Source organism: Hakea prostrata, chromosome 9 (genome assembly GCF_041222555.1).
Source record: "Hakea prostrata isolate BN-2017 chromosome 9, UWA_Hpros_2, whole genome shotgun sequence".
NCBI classification, from domain to species: domain Eukaryota; kingdom Viridiplantae; phylum Streptophyta; class Magnoliopsida; order Proteales; family Proteaceae; genus Hakea; species Hakea prostrata.
Genome location: NC_142608.1, coordinates 57,559,647 through 57,580,129, shown reverse-complemented (window position 1 = coordinate 57,580,129; position 20,483 = coordinate 57,559,647). Strand labels below are relative to the sequence as shown.

General features: G+C 38.7%; 1 protein-coding gene and 1 pseudogene across 2 annotated transcripts; one reads left to right on the top strand and one right to left on the bottom strand.

Moving 5' to 3' along the window:
* The first annotated feature begins 335 nt into the window (after positions 1–335).
* Positions 336–20,389, top strand: LOC149005696 (exosome complex component RRP45A-like). Of its 2 annotated transcripts, XM_089168671.1 has the most exons (10): positions 336–442; positions 815–994; positions 1,996–2,205; positions 3,873–3,968; positions 4,058–4,172; positions 5,668–5,748; positions 5,872–6,060; positions 18,860–19,140; positions 19,389–19,447; positions 19,837–20,389. In XM_089168671.1, the coding sequence occupies exons 2-10, from the start codon at positions 858–860 to the stop codon at positions 20,052–20,054; spliced, it is 1,386 nt and encodes a 461-aa protein (XP_089024797.1). In that variant the 5' UTR covers positions 336–442; positions 815–857; the 3' UTR covers positions 20,055–20,389. The 2 variants fall into 2 exon arrangements, with proteins under 2 accessions (XP_089024797.1, XP_089024798.1); XM_089168672.1 differs by lacking the exon at positions 19,389–19,447 and having other exon boundaries at positions 19,837–19,993.
* LOC149005697 (myosin-binding protein 7 pseudogene) lies at positions 12,102–13,507 on the bottom strand (annotated as a pseudogene).
* Positions 20,390–20,483: the final 94 nt, after the last annotated feature.

Sequence of the window (20,483 nt, the reverse complement as noted above, 5' to 3'; positions counted from 1 at the left end):
TAAAAATTCCCTTTTCTGGGTTTTGTTTCCCTTCTCTGTTCTCTTATTATCTGAAAAATCCAAATTGCATCTTCCAGTTTTGATGGCCTGGTAGTGGTAGATAGATGAGTTCTGTGTAATGGATCTGTAAGATTTTACTGTTTCCATTTCTGTCTTTGTTCTGAAGGTTTTTTCATTCTCTTCTTTGTTTCTTCTATATTTTCCAGTTTCATTCATCGCATCTATCTAAAATCTTGAAGGGTTTATCGTAGAACAAGTCTAATGGAGAAAGGAAGGATAGATAAAGTCTTTTCACCCAAGGGTATAATGGTCTTTATGTTTGTCCCAAGTGCGAAGTCACTGCGAACCCTTTTCGTCCGTCTCAGGGATTCGGCTCCTCTTCTTCTCACTCTCTCTCGTCGCTGCAAGTCGTCCAGCACGAGCAACCACAAACACCGAATAGGTATGTCTTTCCCATTCTCCTTCTCTTTGTCTCTTCTTCTTCTACGACAATGGCAGTGATTACTTCCTCTGTTTCTTATCCCGGGAGTGTCAATAGTGAGTTTTTTTTGCTGCTGCTGCGACTTCCTCTTCTTCTTCTTTTCCTTTGGAGTGATTCCGTGTTACTGGAGCTGCTAGTTTCTTCTTCTGGCTCTGTTTTCATGTATTTCCAGTTCAACCTTCCCCGCTTTTCTCTTTCATCCCCATTAATTTTCAATTTCCCCCCATTCCCGCTAAGTATTTAGTTTGGATACTAAGTTTGCTTATGATACTTATTTTCATAGTTGAATAGTTTTCTGAGAAAGCTTTTTTTTTTTTCCCTTCACTTTGACAGCTATAAACTTCCTCTACCATCTTTGGATTGCAAAAAGTTCAAGATGGAACAGAGATTTTCCAACACTTGGCGTATGACAGTCAATGAGAAGAAATTCATCGAGAATGCCTTGCTTTCAGACCTCAGAGTTGATGGACGTCGACCTTTCGACTATCGCCAGTTAACCATTAGTTTCGGAAGGTATGTTTGATTTCTTGACACAAAGATGTTTCTTTTCGTATGATTCCCCCCCCCCCCCCCCCCACTACTGCCTTAGGGATGGCATGATCAGGTTCAGGTAGTCGTGGCTTGTGGGGGGCTTTCATGTTTGCATTATTTATACAATGGTTATACACTCAATCTATCTTAATTATTGAGCCTTTTATGGCTGAACTCCTGAACCAATTTCTCATATCAATTAAAAAAGTCTTCTTTTTTTCCTTAGATTTTTATATGTTCTATTCTTTGAGAGAGAGAGGTTTGGTTGAGCCTTTTGTCTTGGCTGACTATATATGCACTTTTGAGTGTCCTACATCTGCCAGTCTAGAAGTGAAAACACTTTTAGAAAAATATGATTTTTAGTAGATGAACATATGAATGTAACAGAACTCTATATTCACCAATCACCAGCTTCAAGAACTAACACATTCTTGTTATGACTGGTAGCGAACTCTAGGTGGACAGATGTTGTTTTGAAGTAGCTAAGTTACTGTTGATTCTACTTCATATGTTTCTTTTATCTAATTTTATATATTTTAAGATCATGATTTACACAGTTTTCTTTCAAAATGGTAACTCAGAAATGGCTTGCATCCAATCTATAGTGTAAGAATTATCTAAACAATGATATTACAAAACCTTGTCAACTGGATTATAAGAGAGCATAGCTATGATATCCTTGGAACTTGAATGGTGTACCATGATGCTTGTCAAACTGTCAGAGATGAATAGATATTACATTGGAACCTGTGGAATATCTTGTATCTTGGCATTGATTTTTCTGTCATAGTTGTTGTATATGGTCCACATATTACCTGGTTGAGGAGTTCTTTGTAGTACTTTGGCTCTCATGATCCAATACTTTCTGTGGGATAGGTGAAGGGAAAATAAACATATATAGTACGTAGCCTGCTTGTAAAGCAACAATTCTTTCCTTTTTTTTTTTTCTTCTTTTCCTGAATATAGTTTTATTGAATCTGCAGAGAGGATGGTTCATCAGAGGTACAACTAGGTCAGACTCGTGTTATGGGGGTTGTGACTTCGCAACTGTCACAACCTTACAGAGATAGGCCAAATGAAGGTTCTCTGTCAATATTTACTGAATTCTCACCAATGGCAGACCCTTCGTTTGAGATAGGGCGTCCTGGGGAGTCTGCAGTGGAATTGGGACGTATAATTGACCGGGGTCTAAGGTGAATCCTTGCTTCTTTGACTACATCGTCATCTAAAACTTACTGGTATAAGATTCTAATGAATAATGCTTTAGTTATGCATAAAGAATTCTCGGCTTTTGCTTATTTGATGATTTTACTTCCAAAATCTCCAAAATTATGATGGCAGCCAAGCTTAATTAGGCTTTGATTATTCCCATCATTGTTTAGGCCTACAACCATAAATTAAGAAAAAAATTATTGGCTTTTCTGGAAAAGAAGAGTGGTGAGCCTGGTGGCGGCTTTGTCAATGATACAATTGCCACCTTGGGAGGACTCTAGTCCATCATATGATATTCTTTTCTTTTCTCAACCATGCTCAGTTATGCTTGTTTTTCATATTCCACCCCCCCCCCCCACACACACAAAAAGAAGAAGTAGAAGTAGAAGTAGAAGTAGAAGTAGAAGTAGAAGAAGGATAGGTGGAAGTGGAACAACAACAAGAACAACCCTTATCCCTACTAAGTGGGGTTTACTACATGGATCCTTGCCTTCCAATAAGCTTTATTTGAGGCCATACCAGATACAAGGCCCAAGCCATGCATATCTTTCCTCACCACTTCTTCTAAGGTTATTTTAGAACTGCACCTAGCTTTTCTAGTTCCTTAGATGTGGATTAAATCACTTATATGTCTAGGGGCATTCAAAGGCCTCCTAATGTGGCCGTGCCACCTCAATCGATTTTCTTGTAGCTTATCATTTATCAGAGCTACTCCTAAACCAGCTCTAATATGATCATTCCTTACCTTATCCTTTCTAGTTTTGCCACTCTTCCATCTTAGCATCCTCATTTCTGCCACATGTAGTTTATCTATATATATGATGCTTTTAGCAGCCTAACTCTTTGCACTATACATCATGCTGGTTGAATGATGGTCTGGTCCTATAGAACATTTGTTTGAGTTTTAAAGGAATACATCGATCACACAAACCCCCCTTCACCTTCAAAGACAAATAGAATAAATACTAATAGGTATTTATAGACGGAGACCTTTCCATTTCTCTTTTGTATCCCTTTTGCCCCCCTCCATTTATTGAGTTTTTTCTCTCTCTTTTTTTCCTGTTTGGGTTTTTTCTCTCCGTCTGTTTCTCTTTTTTCTCTTTTTTCTTTTTTTTTTTCTTTTTTTTTTTTTTTTTTTTTTTTCTTACAAAATATTGAAGTAGTTAGCAACTTTGTAATTTTCCTAAATCTTCTCCACTCGGTATTCCCATCTTTCTCAAATTATTCCTTTCTCTCTCTCACACTAACGAATTTTCTATTAATTTACCTAATTTTTAATGTAGACTATACATTAAAATATAATAATATATTCTGAATGGGCCTCGTGGGTCCCCTTGCCCCTCTTCGGCCCCCCTCCATTTCATCCGCTCCGCCCCGTTATAAATGAAAGTTTATTTTGTAGGAATTATTATTTTTCCCTTTTATGTAACATGAGACCTAAATTAGACCTTTCCACATACCATTCAAATTTTAGGACCATGGATATGAGTATCATTTTGGTTGCTTCTCATATTGATTTTTTTCTTTTTTTTGACCACTCTTCCTAAGTTGTTATTGTTCCTTTTCTTTTTTAGTTCCTTTTGGTTTTACTAAGTGCTACTTCTCATAGAATCTTAGACTATTTGAAAGTTTGGATGTACACTTGTAGGGAGAGCAGGGCTATCGATACAGAATCACTTTGTGTTGTTGCTGGGAAGTTTGCATGGTCCATCCGTGTTGATCTGCACATTTTGGATAATGGAGGGTATGTTGTAAAGCCTGTCTTGTTGGATATAGTGTTAATTTATTTAGAGTTCAGTCATGTCACGGTAATATTTATCTATCGGCTTTCAGGAATCTTGTGGATGCTGCTAATGTTGCTGCTTTGGCTGCACTCTTAACATTCCGAAGGCCTGAATGTACGGTAGGCGGAGAGGATGGTCAAGAAGTGATAATTCATCCACCTGAGGTGCTCATCTTACATGTGTCCCCAAGATTAGCATTTACTACTTACATCCAATCCTACTTGTGGTGCACAAGTGCAAAGAATATTGACTCCCTCTTTCTCCAACAATTGTTTGATAGATATAATCCCATTTTTCTGTCTTTGGACATCAACTGCATCATTCTTTAGATCTTTTTCCATAATTATGCCCACTTCACTTCTATTACTATGGAAGTATGATTTCTCACATAACAAAGTTTTACTCATCGAAAACCTTAGATTTGCATCTGGCTGCCGGTTTTGATTCATGGGACTTTTATCCTTCATCTCCTCGTAACATCTACTGAAATGTGGTTCACTTCTCACTCCCAAAATCCTGGGGTTTTTCTTTAATGGAAACAAAATTGTTCAATATGTGAAATACATACGACCTGTGATACACAATATGGCAGCAGCTTAGAACTCCAATCATATGATGCTGTGATTAATAAAACAGGCAGCAACACACAAATACTAAAGCATACATCATTCAAGCTACATAAAAACCAATCCGTTGTTTTATATTATAACTATCCTAGTAATCACGTTTGGCGAAACTAGGCAAATTTACTGGCTGAAATGCACCAAAATTGAAAAGTTTCAGATTTCAGTGAAATTTTGGTCAAGTTTCAGAAATTATGCTGAAATCTTGAAAATTCCAAGGAGTTGTACCATACAGAGCCTATGGCTATGGACATGGATATGGTGGAGCATATGTTGGTTTATCTTCTGATTGTGGTAGCATGTTTTGTTTTTTTTGGGTAGAAATTGTGGTAGCATGTTTGCATATGGGTAAGGAGATGGATCAAGTGTATCATTCATGGACTCCATCTTTGGATGCACATTATGACCAGACCAGCACAACTAGTTATGCGAGCGACGAACTATATGGATAAGCTTATTTGTTCCATGTCATGGCATGCTTATGTCCAGTATTCAGGGTACTCCTACATGACCCACGGGATGGATCCAACCCGACACATACTTGTATATTGAATTCTACTTCTTGTATTTGTTGTTGCATTTTAATTAAAATCTTAGTGTTGTTTTGCATAATATCCATATTTACGTTGGTCAAAATTCATGTCCTTGACTTATAGTTTTCCCTGTATATAGCCGAGCATTTGCCGATCAAGAACATCGCTTTGGATTAGGTTTTAGGCAAAAATAACACTTGTGTTTATTAGCCTCAAGTTGGGCTGGATACCGGAAAGTAGGCCAAAATAACTAAAAAAACCTACCGAAATTAAGAGCGAAGCTGAAAAGAAGATTCCTAAATTTTCGCAAATTTCGGTCATCTCAGTAGGTACCAGAACTAGCAAAATTTCTTACCTTGCTTACAGTAAGAAATCTAGTACATTACCTAACCAGCTAAGTACTCACCTTATATCCCTGACAAGTGATAAATTTGTGATCAAGCTGCTGATTATGATATATGTATATATACTTTAACTACGCATTTTCTTTTGAATTTTGGTAGGTGAAGGAGCCACTTCCTCTGATAATACATCATCTTCCCATAGCAGTAACCTTTGCATTTTTTGGCAATGGTGATATTGTGGTAGGGATACTAAGAACTTAAAACTTTTCTTTAATCCTCAATTGTTCTCTAAAATGCTTATTGAATTTGAATCTGTTTTTTTTTTTTTTTTTCTGATTAATGAGACAGTGGGTGGCTGTGTAGGCAATAGATCCTACTCACTATGAAGAGGCTGTAATGGGAGGAAGGATGACTGCTACATTGAATTCCAATGGCGATGTCTGCGCAATCCAAAAGGCTGGCGGAGAGGGTATCATGCAGAGTGTGGTTATGCAGTGTTTGCGTATTGCTTCTGTTAAAGCCACTGATATAACAAGCAAAATAAAAAATGCTGTGAGTCTCTTTCTGACCTTTTTCCATTGATTTATTATTCGCTTGATGTTCAATGATTAATAAGACTGTTTTCTACTACACAGATGTGTCTTCAAAGACCTGAATTGGAAATCTACAAAGTATTTTCATGTTTAATCAAGTTTTTCCAATTTTTCCTGCTGTGTAACTTCTGAGGGCTGAGTTTGGCCTCTGAGCAATTGTGAAACCTGCTTTTGTTTCTTGCATACAGTTGCTAAATCATGTCAAGTGAGAAGTCCAGGGTTCCCGTACAGAATCTGAGTTCCTGGCACAGTAGTTTAGCTAAATTGATGCAAAATGTTTACCTTGGAATTTTGAAAACCAGTTTTTGAAGATTTGGGAGTGGGTTTATTTCAATATCGAACAATCACATAGCAAATGCTCAAAGCTTATAAAAATGTGAAATTGTCAAGGGTGATATTGATTATGTTGAAAGTATATATAAATAGTTAGATAAAGAAGATTACAATGAAGTCCAAGGCTTGTGTACACATAAGACCAAAATAACAAGGAACCATTACAGAAACACCTTTATGATCTTGGTATCAGATTAGCGTTGGATCCTGACATCGGATTAGCATCAGGCTCAAATGTCAAGGTTACTTGGTCGGGGGGCCTTTTTGCCTTTCTGTTGCCTTCTAGTATTCCCTTGTTTTGCTTATTTATATTGGACTAATACAACCTCACTTGCAAATGCACGTCTGATTTTGTCTTTGTTATGATTAGACATGAAAATATTTCATGTAAAATTGCATCATTAGTTTAGCATCTTGTCAGGTAATCGTATATTCTATTTCTCTTTTTAAAGAAGTATTGTTAAAATTTTTTAAACTATTTGAAGGATGAGAGCTGACCAACAGAGAGAAAAAGAGAGGCGTTCAATATCATCTCTGCTTTGTGATAAGCCCTTAATAACTCGAGTGTGTAAACGCAAGAATTGGGGGGGGGGGGGACATGGGATCATCTCCAGTGGCTACAGGGGATCAATCTCAACCAGACATACAAGGGACAGAAGGGACAGGTGGCCTACTTTTATTGGACAGCAGCCCACTACCCTGCTGTTAGCAGAGAAGCAGAGATGATGGTCCATTTGGCAAGAGAGGATTGGGGTGAGGTGTAAGAGGTTGTTAGGAATGTTTTGTTATGTAAGAGGGGGAGGAGGGAATTGGGGGGAGACATGAAATTATGGAGTAGGGAGCAAGCTGAGCTTGCTGGGAGAGAAGAGTTCTCTTGGGTAGGGTTTTAGCATTGTGAATGGTTGCCCAAAAACCCATGAGTGGTGTTTAGTATAATTTAATCTTTAACTAAATTATTTTTCTACTATTATTAAATAATATGAAAAAGACTTAACACCGTTTGAAGTGAAGTGGTAGTAGCAATTTCACAAAGTACTGGTTATGATATGTAATATCATTAATTATATAAAAGGCATAAATAATTATCGTTATAATATATTTTTCCCTTCCTTTTGTCTCTCTTTTTTATATGGATCCATTATAAGAGAGAGTGTGTGTGTATGTAATTTTTTTTTAGCTTTTTCCTTTCTTCTATTTTTGGTAAAAAAGTTGTGTCTATGCATTAAGAAGAAAACCACAAGGGAGCTTAGATCTGACATTATCAAAAAGTAGTTTTAACAGCTGTTTTTGTGAGAGTGTTTGGATAGCCCCCTACACCCGTCCTTCTCCGTCTTCTTTGTTTTTTTTGTTCTTCATCTGTTGGTTTTCTTTTTTTTTTTTTTTTTTTTTTTGTTTTCTTTGGGGTTTTTTTTCATTTTTGTTTCTTTTGTTTTTTTTCTTTTCTTTTATTATCTTTTTTTTTTTTTCTTGTTTTTTCTTCTTTTCTTCTGTTTTTTTTTTTTTCTTTTTTTTTTTTTTTTTTTCCTTTTTTTTTTTTTTTTTTTTTTTTTTTTTCTTTTTTTCTCCTTTGTTTTTTGTTCTTTTTGTCTCTGGCTTTTTCTTTTTTTCTCTTGTTTTTTTTTTTTTTTTTTTTTTTTTTTTTTTTTCTTTTTGGGTTTTTTCCTTTTCCTCTTTTCTTCCTCTCCTCCTGTTTTCTTCCACACCTTTCCTTTTCTTTCGTTTTCCCTTCCTTTCTCTTTCTCCTCTCTTTCTTGGTTTCTCTTGGGTTTTTTTTTTTTCTGTTGTTTTGTGTCTTGGCGGTTTTATTGGGTCTTGCACTCTATCCTCTTTTGGGTCTTCCCCCCTGCTTGCTTTTTTCTGTTTTTTTGTCTTGTGTTGGTTTCTTTTTTTTGGTTTTTTTTTTTTTCTTTGTGCATTTTTCTTTCAATTTGGGTGCATTGATATATCTTGCTTCTCTGTTTTTTCTTTGTCCTCTTTCCTTTTTCTTTTCTTTTTTTTCTCTTCCTGTTTTTCTTCCTTTTTCTTTGTTTTTTTTCCCCTCTTTCTTTTCCTTGTTCCTTCTCTTTTGTTTTTTCTTTGTCCTTCTCTTTTTTTTCTTTTGCTTTTTCTTTCTTTCTTCTTTGTTTGGTGGTCTTTTCTTGTTTGGTCCCTTTTTCCTTTTTTGGCTTTTCTTTTTTGGTCTCTCTCCTTTATCACTTCTGTTTTCCTTTTTTTTTTGTTCTTTGGTTTTTGTGTTTCTGTGCCTTTCCCCTTTTTTTCTTGTGTCTTTTTGGTTTTGTTTTCTTCTTCTCTCCGTTTTTGGTCTTCTTCTTGTTTTTGTTGTTTCTTTCTTTGTTTCTCCCTCTTTTGTTTTTGTTTTTCCTCCTGCCTTCTTTTCTTTTTTTTTGTGGTGCTTCTTTTGGGTGGGTGTTTTGTTCCTTGCTTGGGTGTTGTCCCTCGCCCTCTTCTTACTATGTATTTTTTTCTTCTTGTGGGGCTTTCGTCTCGTCTTTTTTCTTTGGCTCTTGATCAACAAAAGTTCTTCTTTTGTTTGTTTTTTTTTTTCTTCTCTTTTCTTTTTCGATGCACGCAACTTGCGGGAAAGTGAGGGACTAGATCGGTCCGCCTCGGACCGTTACCGAAGATCATTCAAGCCTTCTGAAGGGATCCCAGGACTACCCCACTACCGCTTCAAAAGGGCACCTTACTCTATAAGAATCGGTTAGTCATCCCCGATGGGTCACCATTAATTCCCAAATTACTTCGAGTATCATTCTACCCCATTCGGTGGGCATTCGGGGTTTTGAGGACTTACGGGCGATTAGCGCTGTGGTATCTGGGTAGGAATGAAGGCTGCTGTCCTCGATTTGTGGCTAGTTGTGATGCTTGTCGGCGCAGTAAATATCAAGCCATGAAACCCGCTGGACTCCTTCAACCACTACCAATTCCAGATCGCATTTGGGAAGACATTAGCATGGATTTTATTGGTGGGTTACCCAGGACTAAGAGTGGAGATACCGTGCTTGTTGTAGTTGACCGGCTATCCAAGTCGCGCATTTCATCGCTCTTTCACACCCTTATTCCGCCAAGGATGTGGCTATCTCGTTCAGCAGGAGGTTATCCGCTTGCATGGGTTCCCTCGAACCATCGTCTCCGATCGAGATCGTGTCTTCCTTAGTAATTTTTGGATGGAGCTTTTAAATTAGCGGGTACCAACCTCAAGTTCAGCGGTGCCTACCATCCTCAAACCGATGGTCAAACAGAGGTGGTAAATCCCAGCCTTGAAATTTACCTACGATGTTTTGCGCTCGCCAACCGAAGGCTGGATTAATTGGTTACCGTGGGCCGAATATTGGTTCAATCGACGTTTCATTCAGCCACAAAAATGACTCCCTTTCGGGTTGTGTATGGGCGAGACCCCCCTCTCTTCGTGTTGGGAGGATGGTCGATCTAAAGTGGATGAGGTTGATGTGTTCCTCCGAAAGCGCAATCGGTGTTGGAGGATCTCAAACAAATCTGCGGGTGGCCCAAATAGGATGTGCATTCCGCGGATTCAAAGCGTAGGGAAGTGCATTATCAGTGGGGGATGAAGTTTTTCTTAGCTACAACCTTATCGCTTCCAGAAACTCGCCAAACGGCCCAATGAGAAACTCACCATCGCTACTATGGGCCGTACCGATCATTGAGCCGGTGGGACCGTCGCCTTCGTCTCGTTTCGATGATTCCGGATCCACCCGGTGTTTCCGTTTCCGGTTGAGCGCACTGGGGCAGCACATTGCCGCGCCGCTTCCAACTTGTTTGCGGGGAAATGGCGAGTTGCAGCTCACACCGGCCTTGCTCAACATTCGTTTCTCTACTCAAGGGTTGCTGGAGGTTTTGATTCAATGGAAAGGACTGCCGCCTTGTGAAAATACTTGGGAATCTTATGCTGAAATACGTCCCACTTTCCGTTTTCACCTTGAGGACAAGGTGAAACTTTTGGAGGGAGTTGATAAGCCCCGATATCAAGAGTCTATATTCGACAAGGAAAGCACTCCCAGGAACGATTGCGTTGAGAGTGAAGAGGTCTGTCGTTTTCAGCGAGTCCTAGTGCATTCGGCGGCGGGCCTCGGCAGGATTAGAGAGGGTCATGAAGAGTCCTCGCGTTAGGTTATTAGAATTAGATTTAGAGAGTCAAGAGTCATAATACATCTAGGTTAGAGTTACATTCGTTAGGTTTCTTTTGAAGAGTCCTACTCAGTAGGCTGATTTTGTTAATTAATTCGATGGAATGTAATTGCTATAAATAGGGGGAGGATGAGTAGAAAGGATATAGGAGAGTTTTGTGAGAGCCATTGCTCTTGGGTAGCCGTGGAATCACCCTCGGTAGATTATATTGTTTCTTATTCAACTTTTATTCAAAGTCTCGTTTTTCTCCTTGAGATGTAGTCCACCTGCTAACTAACCTCATTCAGGGGGGGGGGGGGGGGGGGGGGGGGGTACGGGGGGGGGGGGGGGGGGGGGGGGGGGGGGGGGGGGGGGGGGGGGGGGGGGGGGGGGGGGGGGGGGGGGGGGGGGGGGGGGGGGGGGGGGGGGGGGGGGGGGGGGGGGGGGGGGGGGGGGGGGGGGGGGGGGGGGGGGGGGGGGGGGGCAAAGGGGCCCCCCACCGCCTATCCATCATAACTTGGCAATTAACAAGCTCTATACATATATACCTGCAAACACCAAATAGAGAAGACGATCATTGAGAGAAAAGATGCATTGATGTGATAGCACTCGTAGCAATTCCATGGCTGCATGTTTATGTGGGCTTTTTCGTCCCTTTGTTTTTCTTCTTCTCCTTTTTCTTGTCTGAACCCAGGTAGCATGCGTTCAAACCTACATAGCATTGCTAATTGCTTGTGTCAAATTGGATGAAAACTGTGGAAGAAAGGAGAACATTGTGAAGCTCACGTAGTTACAATTTGATTAAGTATATCTTTTGAACTTGATTGGAGAAATTTAATCCATTCAATGGATGAAATTTAAGAGGTGTGTCTCTCATGGAATTGTACCCCTTCACGACTCTTCCATGTTAAGAATTGTGTCTTTTCAAAATAAGTTATTATGAAATGTTTCCTATCAGAAGAAAACATTAAGAGATGTGTCTCTTGAGGGTCAATAATTAGTGAGGGTATCTGGATGGTAAATGTTGGGAAGGAGTCCTCTTAAAAAGATGTAATTGTTGAGGGTAAGTGGGGGTATAACCTGATCCTTCCCCTGTCTGGTTTTCTCTTGCTTCCTATGGTTTCTCTATACCATTTTGAAGTTTAAGCATCCACATTTTTACATAATGTCAGTTCTTCTTTAGTCTTTACTATGACTTAGAACACTCTGTTTTTCTCTTCCTTTTATTAAGTGTCAGACTGTGAAGTCCATCTTATGCAGATCTGATAAGTTTCACATTGTTCAGCTTTACTATGTTTGTGACATGAGATTTTGGCAACTGAAGAAATCTCTTTACGAAGACCCAAAAGAAGAAAACAAAATACGTGGAGCTGCATTAAATTATGGCTACCTATGATGTAAGACTGATGAAAAGAAGAAGACCAACATATGCATAAGCAAACTATAAGGAATTTAAAAAATATAAAATAAAAATTAAAGAAGACCATTGTTCAGTAAAAGCAAATTAAATAAGAAAATTTCCTGTAAAGAATCTGGTCGATGTCAAAGTAGAACACCTTTAGCATTGACATTGTAACACTTACAAGTCACAACCAGAGATGGCCTCCTCACAGGAGGAATCTTCTTTCTGGTGTCATATCTTTACACATCTGTTGAGTTATTTCCTTCAGTAGTATTACTTGTGCTTTATCTGTCCGCTTTCATTGATTCCCTGTCTGCCTCAAGTGCTTGAAGCCTCATGTAGAGCTTTTCGATGTCAAGATCCTCCATATCAGCCTGGTTCACTAATGCACTGGATTATTAGTGTAATCTCTAAGGCTTCCGATAGAAGGTTTGGGCTCTGCACCATTGTTATGAGATACTCTTTGATGGACAGAGTCAATAGTAAACACTCTGTCATTCATGTCCTCTCCTAAATCAGATGCATTGTCAACCTTTCTCAAATTAGAGCCTCTGTCGGCCAAAATCCATTCATCTTTTTTGAGCTGGGAACAGGCGTTGGACTTTCCATCCCAAAATACTGAGTTGTTTTTGAACGTACCGGAGAAGGAACCTAAACTGTCAGCGGACAACTTCCTGGCATGCCTGGGCTGCCTTGGAGACTTACCAACCACCTCTTTCTCAAAAATATTTCTTGAGCCAGAAAATTCCCCATCCAAAAGATTGCTGCTGGGATTTCTCTCCAACTGAGGGATTCTGCAGTCAATTTCTGCAAATGTTCAAGGGTATGAGAGGCATCACCCAGAGGTCGTGGAGTTTCACCAAAAGCATATTTTCTTAAGATCAACATCATCCTCAATATCCGGGTGCCGTTAGGCTTCGTCAGTAGTGCATCTTAAAGGAAGATAGCCATAAGGGAGAAACTCCATTTGGGATGCATCCTTATCGATCACGCTTGTGTTATGATGGTAAGCACCCATCTCACCCTCCACTTTTGCATCACTGAACTCTAAACTGAACATTCTCTGCTTGTAGGCCTGCACATCATAATTAAGAGCTTTAATAGCCTGATTTTTCTTATACAGAATGTCTTCCAATTCAAGAAGTTCTTGCTGACCATGGGCCATCTCGTCTGCTAACTGTTTGAATTGATGGGCTTCCATCTGAATCACAGCTTTTTTCTCTCTGCAACCTGAATATCATTGACATGGCTTGGTTGCAGTGGATGCAGAAGCATTTCTTTCCTCCTTGAGTTCGCAGTAAATCTCTTGAATAATTTGTTGCTGGCTGCTGACCATCTCTCGCAGTGGTATGCAATCGTTCTTGATTTTGACTCAAGCAATAGATTGTTGACTAAATCATCTTAAATCTCATCAAACTTCCATTTTATGGAACGTTGCCAACTGTTAGGAATGTTGTTTGACAATGTGCAACTACCTCTACAACTACAACGTTGAAGTAAAACTCTCGAAGTTGGCGAAATTTCTGAAATTCCAGATCCTCTTCATGTTCCCATCCCAAGATCCGATCAATCTAACTACAAACTAATCAAGAAAAAGGATAAATAAATCTAACAGTGAAATCCATTATTATTCAAAAAAAGGAACAAGACAAATATACTCTACTCTCTTTCTTGCCCGCCCACCTGCCCACCTGCCCACCTGCCCTTCACGTTCAATAACACACCCGTAACCAGAGCAACAGGTCAAAAGCAAACATCTCAAAATTCTTTTCCAATATAAATGATGGATATGAATTTGGTCAGGAACTACACAGAGAGACACAATTCGCATACCATGGAAGAAGAAGAAGAAGAAGCAGCAGCCTAGATAGAGATCAAAAGTGAGTCGGTTTCCATTAGCTTTAGTATCTACAGATCTGTAAACAGTATTAACCTTATCCTTACTGGCAAAGATGCCAGCAAATTCAATCAGCAGAATGAAGTATATGTTTTGAACTTGGTGGGAGCATAGTTGTCAAGGCGTCGCCTAGGCGTCGCTTAATCGTCGCCTCGGTGTCTGGGCTCCTTTGGGTGCCTCAAATTGGCGTCGCCTTATTTTTAGGCAATAAGGCGTCTGCTTTTTTTTCTTTCTTTTTTAAATCACGAGAAAGATGCCTAATTGAAGGCATATATTGAAATACTTATTAGATTCCGATTGTAAAGTATCTATTGTTTGAATCTATATGCATATGTATAATGACGCTACATTTGATCAAATGTTAAAATAAAAATAAAAACAAACAAAATTGAAAGAGATTAAGTTCTTGACTCAAGTCTCACACTCTCACTCTCACTCTAATCCCTAATCTCTTTCTCTCTTCCTCTCTTCTTCTCTTCCATTCCCGCAGCGACACTGCAAGCAAGCAGTGGTCAGTGACAAGCAACTTCTTCTCTTCCTTTTTTCTTGCGACTTCTTATTTAGGACCTATTATGTGTGGTTTGTAGTATGTTGGATGACTTGAGGTAGTCTGATATTAGTTTTTTTATTATATAAGATATGATAGATTTAGAGTGAATGAGATGTACACTAAAAATTTCACTTAAAAAACCGCCTCAAAAGAGCCTCGGAGGGCGCCTCGTCAACTCATCGCCTCAATTAGCCTAAACCGCCTTGCATCGCCTCGTCGCCGTGACAACTATGGGTGGGAGAAATGTAACCCATTCAATGGAGGAAATTTTAGAGATGCTCTCTCATGCAATTGTAGCCCTTCACGACTCTTCCATGTTAAGGGTTGTTTCTTTTCAAAAGAATTTGAGAAGGGATGTTTCCTATTGGAAAGAAACACCAAGAGTTGTGTCTGTTGGAGATCAATAATTAATGAAGGTATTTGGACGGTAAATTATGGAAAGGAGTACTCTTTGGAAGATGTAATTAATGAGGGTAAATGGAGGTATTTTGGTCTAGTGAAAGAGTATTACCAAAACTTGAGTTTGAACTTTTATATAAACTTGAGTTTATATAGTAGTATGATAGCATGATATTATAGGTTGAGCGGTTCTTACCTATCAGTTAAATTTTCAGAGTTGCAGCCTCCATTTCTCGCTTCTTCTTCTTCTTTTTATATTTATTATTTACATAGCATCAAAGCAAGATTTTTAAGGACTGCTGCGAAGTTCTGCCTTTTGTTCTCCCTTTTTTTACTGTTGTTCTTCTTCTCATTCCTGGGCGGATAATTGATTGATGCTTTTTATGGGATCTTTTAGAGGCAAGTTCATGTTTTAGATTGAGAACTAGTCTTCTTTTTATCATATATGATTTGTTAGCGGTCGAAGAATTTTCTGTTGATCAATCTTGGATCGATTTTTCTGAATAGCTGGTATCATCGGTGTTTGAGATTTTTGAGGTGGGTGGTTCTTCTTTGTATCTTACTAGTCTTCTTTTTATCATATATGATTTGTTAGCGTTCGAAGAATTTTCTGTTGATCAATCTTGGATCAATTTTTCTGAATAGCTGGTATCATCGGTGTTTGAGATTTTTGAGGTGGGTGGTTCTTCTTTGTATCTTCTCTGGATCATTTCTCGAAGTTCCTGAGAAGTTGTCGTTCTCAGTTTTCATGGGAAGAAGTCAATTTTTTTATTCTGCATTCTCAGGTCAGATTTTGTTTCTGAAAATATCCTAGGTTTTGGTTTTTCTTTGTTTCTTTTATATATATAACTGCACTTGCTCTGGACCTTTTTGCTACAATTTTTTCTGGGCAGGATTTATTTCTGCATTTTCCTATGGCCAAACTGATGCATATTTAGCTACAAATAGGACCTTTTTCCTTACAGAAGACATAAGGTTGGTACATGAATGAGTCTGGCCTTCAGTGGCTGGGTTTACTTTCATAACCAACCAATTTCATGTACTTCTAAAATTTGGATACGTGGGTTGAGTATGAAAATTTCTCATAGTTTTTTTGCTTTTGTTTGTGTGTGTGGTTTTACTCTAGTCTTATGCTGTTGGTTGGACCTACCTGTTGGTTCAATTAGTTATAATCATTGGGTCAATTTAAGTTAAGAGTATTAGGGTCCTCTCCTTTAGTATTAGTACTATTTAGGATTATGTTTAGTTTCCTTGCCTTTCTTTTTTCTTGTTGGAATAAAGGGGGGGGGGGGGGCTAGGTTGAGGTCTTTGATTATTTAATTGTGCCTTAAGAGTTAAGAAAAGGTAGGCTATAGTTATGATGTAGGATGCTATCTTAGAGTTAGTTTTAGACTATTTATTTCTATTTTCTGTCCACAAGAGACTCTACTGTGGGGCTGATAGGCTTTTATATAACAAGCCCCTTGTGGATGCTTCAGTCTTCTCCTCTAGGATTAGTAATATCTAGGGTTATGTTTTGTTTCCAAACTTTTTTTTTTCCGGTTGTGCTATGTTGGGGTGGAGGTTGTTGAGGTGTTTGATTATTTATTATGATATAGGATGTTATCTTAAGAGTAGTTTTGGACTCTTTGTTTCTATTTTCAGTCCACAAGAGACTATTGTGCGGCTGTTAGCCTTTTATATAAAAAGCCCCTCGTGGATGAATGAAGAGTTTGTTTTTTTTTACCGTAAATTACTGTGCAGTCAAGCTAAAGTGCTGCTGCTCTCATTTCATCTCTGGGAGAGCCAAACTGCATTTGGAGTTGGACTCCATTATCCTGAGGTCTGGGACCTTGCAAGCTGCTTAAGCCCTACCTTTTGTGTTGGCTAATCAAGTACCCTGTCTAGGAGTTTCTTCTTCCCTGCTTTTATTTTATCTGGAATTTCTATTGGGCAACCATTAAACCTGCACTTTGTCTTCCCCATGAATTGTCCTATTAGCCCCAGTTCCCACCATTATAATCCATTGATTTTTCAGAATACTTTCATGGCCCAAACCTGTCATTTGATCCAAACTTCAGCCAATCTGAGGCCCTAGAAGGCCATTGACCTTAGACTCCTAAATTCCCTCAGGAACTCATTTTTAGGATGAGTCCAGATCCTCTCCAAATGGGTGCTCCCTGCCCCCAAAATTGTCTCATAGCCCACCTGACAATAGGTGGGCCCAGGGGCTTGTGTTAGATGGCTTGTGAGACATAAAGTTGGGTGGAGGAAATCCAAATCTTTTTAGGATTAGTTCAAATGCTCCTGAATTGCAATCAATCCTAGCGTTTACTTTATCAAGCCTAATCCGAAAGCCACATCTCAAATGGACCTTACTAACCCACCCAAATAAGGCCTACACTGCTTTTCAAAAATAATCAGATTTGGTTTTGCTTCAAGTAGATCCTGGTGTATTGCTTCCTTGCTTGGGCCCTTAGGCTTTAATGCCCTGCCTCCATGAATTAAAAATCTCATCCACGTACTCTTATTGCGACCACCCCCCATCCCCTCCGAAAAAGAAAATAAGGAGCGGTTGAGGGGCGGGGACAATTACACAGCAATCTCTTGTCCATAAGATATTTAACAGTCCTAGGACTAGATAATCTTTCAAAAATTGAGGAGGAGATTCTTAAAAGACCAATAACGTTGGGTCTGCCACCTATGAAATTTGTAAATTTAGAGGAATCTTAACTAGTTTAAAGGCTGCTCATGGTTTTCTTGGGATACCATGATCTTTATAGCAAGTACTGCTTCATTCTGGTAATAGATACCTGCTTCAACATATTCTTTAGATTCATGATTTTTTTTTTTTTTTTTCTTCCTGTCCACTACCAATATTGTAGATTATGAGAGTAATGTTTTCAATTCGATCTCTTTTCTTCTGATGATGTTTTGATATATTGTTTAGATTCATGATATCTTCTATTTCTTTTTCTTGTCCACTACCAATATTGTAGATTATGAGAGTAATGTTCTCAATTTGATCTCTTTTCTTATAATGACGTTGGTCCTGATGAGTTGTTTGTGACTTCTGACAACCATAGTTGTCAAGGCGTCGCCTAAGCGTCGCCTCGGCGTCTGGGCTCCTTTGGAGCACCTCAAATTGGCGTCGCCTTATTTTTAGGCAATAAGGCGTCCGCTTTTTTTTTCTTTTTTAAATCACGAGAAAGATGCCTAATCGAAGGCATATATTGAAATACTTATGAGATTCCAATTGTAAAGTATCTATTGTTTGAACCTATATGCATATGTATAATGACGCTACATGTGATCAAATGTTAAAATAAAAATAAAAACAAACAAAATCAAAAGAGAATAAGTTCTTGACTCAAGTCTCACACTCTCACTCTAATCCCTAATCTCTTTCTCTCTTCCTCTCTTCTTCTCTTCCATTCCCGTGACGACACTCCGGCAAGCAATGGCCAGCGACAAACAACTTCTTCTCTTCCTTTCTTCTTGCGACTTTTTATTTAGGATCTATTATGTGCGGTTTGTAGTATGTTGGATGACTTGAGGTAGTCTGATATTAGTTTTTTTTATTATATAAGATATGATAGATTTAGAGTGAATGAGATGTACACTAAAAATTTCACTTAAAACGCCTCAACCGCCTCAAAAACGCCTCGGAGGGCGCCTCGTCGATTGATCGCCTCAATTAGCCTAAACCGCCTTGCATCGCCTCGTCGCCGTGACAACTATGCTGACAACATGACCAATTTGTCTTGACGTTTTCTTAGTCCTCATTCCTTGATGCTGCCTGTGGAAATACTTTTCCATTGAGATCACATTTGTCTTATAATCACGCTTCCAGATGTCATTCTAGTGTGGAAACATTTTCTGAGTATGCATGTGCAGACAAGGTGGAGGCACTGTTGTCTTTGTTGAGAGCTGAGAGTCTGATGAATTTAACTGTAAAATTAGGAGTGCTTTGTTTACCTGGTAGTTCAATCTTCTTATCAATATTTTGGTTTCACTTCTTATTGGTTTATCATTTCTATTTCAAATCTGAGTGTTTTCAGTGCAATTGTTAGGTTGAAGCATATAATACAGAAAGAACATTAAGGAAGATAAAGCGTCACCCAACATCAGTTGCTGTGGATGTCAATGGACCCAACATTAGAGTGAAATCCGAAGAACACTCTGTTGTAAAGAAGGAAGCTGGTTTGCATTCAGTGGAGAGGTTTGTGGAAAAACCAGAAGAAAGCTGTCCTACTATGAGCAATGGTTGTCAAAGTGAAACTCAAACATCTCAACATGTAACAAAAGCAGGAGGTGATGATCCTAGGAGTTCCATTGGTGGACCATCAACTTGGTATATTCTCATTCTGCTATGATATTGTTTGATGTTACTTTGAGCACAAGCATAAAATCTATCTTGAGTACCTGTGTGAATGTTAAGCATTTTGCAAGTTGTCAATAGATTTAGTGGTGCTATGATGCATTTATTGTCCATCTTAAATCCAGAATTTGAAACATATTCACGCAATTGACCATAAACCTTGTTGGTCATATTGATGCTTTGTCAGCACTTAGAATTGGTTCTTATCTTTTATTCTTCAGGGATCCGTACTCGAAGGGCATTGATCTAGATTCCCTTAGAACTTCTCTATCTTCATCTGGTATCCACCCTTTATTCTTTTATTCTTCTGTCTCATTTGCATTTTGTTCTTCTCATTTTAACTATACGAAGTAACTAACACCTTGGCATTTCTTAGTACTTAATTGAAATGTATCTTCTATTTGTTGAATTCCATGAGGGTTTTGAATCTTTTGATCACTGAGAGATTGTTATTGCAAATTTGTGCGATGTTGTCTCTTGAGAGAGCATATTTTAATTAAGTGGATTATATAAACTGCTTGTATGGGCAGTATTTTGATGCAATATTGATTTTCCCCCCTCCAACAACCATTGCATTGTTTATAGGGAAGCTTTTCTTTCCAACCTGTTGGTGATGCATGAATGCCCAATTAGTTCTTATGGATCTTACTAGGTTTTCATGTGATACAGTGATACGGAGACAAAACAAGAAACAAAAAGATTCAAGGCATCAAAGGCTTACCGAAGTCCAGAATGAGCCGCCAGTTCTAGATGTTTGTGATTCTAGGTCTTTGCCAATTGACATGAGTGGGGCACGACAGCAAGTGAATGAACAGAAGACTTTGAAAGATGCTGTGAAGCCCAGAAACAAAAGAAGAGAAAAAGTACCATCCACCACATTAAGATGAGATTCGCTATCATTTGATGGTTGTTGCATCTTATTAACACCTAGATGTATGGTTTATCCATTTTAGACATGTTTCTCAGAAGTGAGCTTAATTGTTGCAGAACCCCTGGATCAGTCCATGATGTAGATATTTTCAGCTGTTGCTGTTTTTGATCTTTCCATCATAGTTGCACATGTGGTGCATTAAAATGTCAAAGTGGATAACTGCACATTGTTTACATTTTCTGATGAGACAAATTTTAGAGGAATTGTAAAATGATTTTTTTGCTAAACAGTTCTTTGGTTTATTTAAAAAATAAACAAAAACAAAGGACTTCAGGGGTTATTCCACCTACTGCATTTAGCAACCTCTGGATTCTTTGCCGTTGTGAAACTACTCTAGGGAATCACTTGTTACTCATCTTCTTTAGGGCTGCAACAGGGTCGGGTT